At 42.1% G+C, this 863-nt stretch overlaps 1 protein-coding gene across 1 annotated transcript in view; it reads left to right on the top strand.

The window, feature by feature from the left end:
* Nucleotides 1–863, top strand: part of tspan14 (tetraspanin 14) — a 15,183-nt gene extending 14,320 nt beyond the window's left edge. The window contains exon 9 of the mRNA XM_015400271.1: nt 174–863. Coding sequence (XP_015255757.1) covers nt 174–239 — 66 coding nt within the window. The 3' untranslated portion in view covers nt 240–863. The remainder of the gene's footprint in view (nt 1–173) is intronic.

Genomic DNA, 863 nt, shown 5'->3' with positions numbered 1-863 from the left:
TCCTTTCCACTGTCGCTACAAGCATGCTTAGTGTGAGGGATTGCTGAAGAGTCAATCTGGTGAACTGGAAAGTTCCTTGAGATGACATGATGTGAATTAGAGCTATAGAAATAAACTGAATAGAATTGATAGTAACCAATACTAACCTGTGATCACTTCCTCTCTGCTGACAGATGGTGGGGATCTATCTGGCCCGGACGTTGATCTCAGACATTGAAAAGGTTAAATTCCCCTACTGAAGTCAGCTGCCCTTGACCTGCAGGGGGCGGAGCCTAAACCACCTGTTCTGGAGCAGGTGTCGGCTGTCACGTGTGCCTTCATACTGTTCTGCAGTTTAGTCTTCCTATAATTGTCTGACTGAATGTGAAGTTTTCCTGATGAGCGTTTTGTCTGATGTTTCTGCTCTGTGCCTAAATGCCTTTACGTCTGCTTCACCTCAGAGGCCTTTAGATCCTACCTGATCAAGCATCATCATCATAACTACTCAGTCTGGACGTCATTCTTAGAACCCAGACTCGGGGACTGGGTCAGGACTGGGTTCTGGTTCCTCCTGGACTGTGGTCCATTTCTGACCCTTAACCAGACTGATGGATGACAGGTCAAATTAACAGACTGGCCCTTTAAATAGTTTCTGGTCACATTTGAATGAGTGCAGACGTCCTGTTTGACACTGGAAGACAAATTAGTCTGAATAAAGTTTAGTTTGAATATTCATGCTGTGACTTATCAGAGGAAATGTTTGATTCATTGATCTAATGACTGACTCTGTTTGGAGCTTTTATTTTGAAGGGATTGTTTTTTTTTTTACAAAGTGAATTTTTATCTTTTTTACATTCAACATAATAAAAGTGAATTTTCCTCTC

Source organism: Cyprinodon variegatus, unplaced genomic scaffold, assembly GCF_000732505.1.
Source record: "Cyprinodon variegatus isolate N-32 unplaced genomic scaffold, C_variegatus-1.0 Scaffold1090, whole genome shotgun sequence".
Lineage (NCBI taxonomy): Eukaryota > Metazoa > Chordata > Actinopteri > Cyprinodontiformes > Cyprinodontidae > Cyprinodon > Cyprinodon variegatus.
This window is presented reverse-complemented; position numbering and strand designations above follow the sequence as displayed.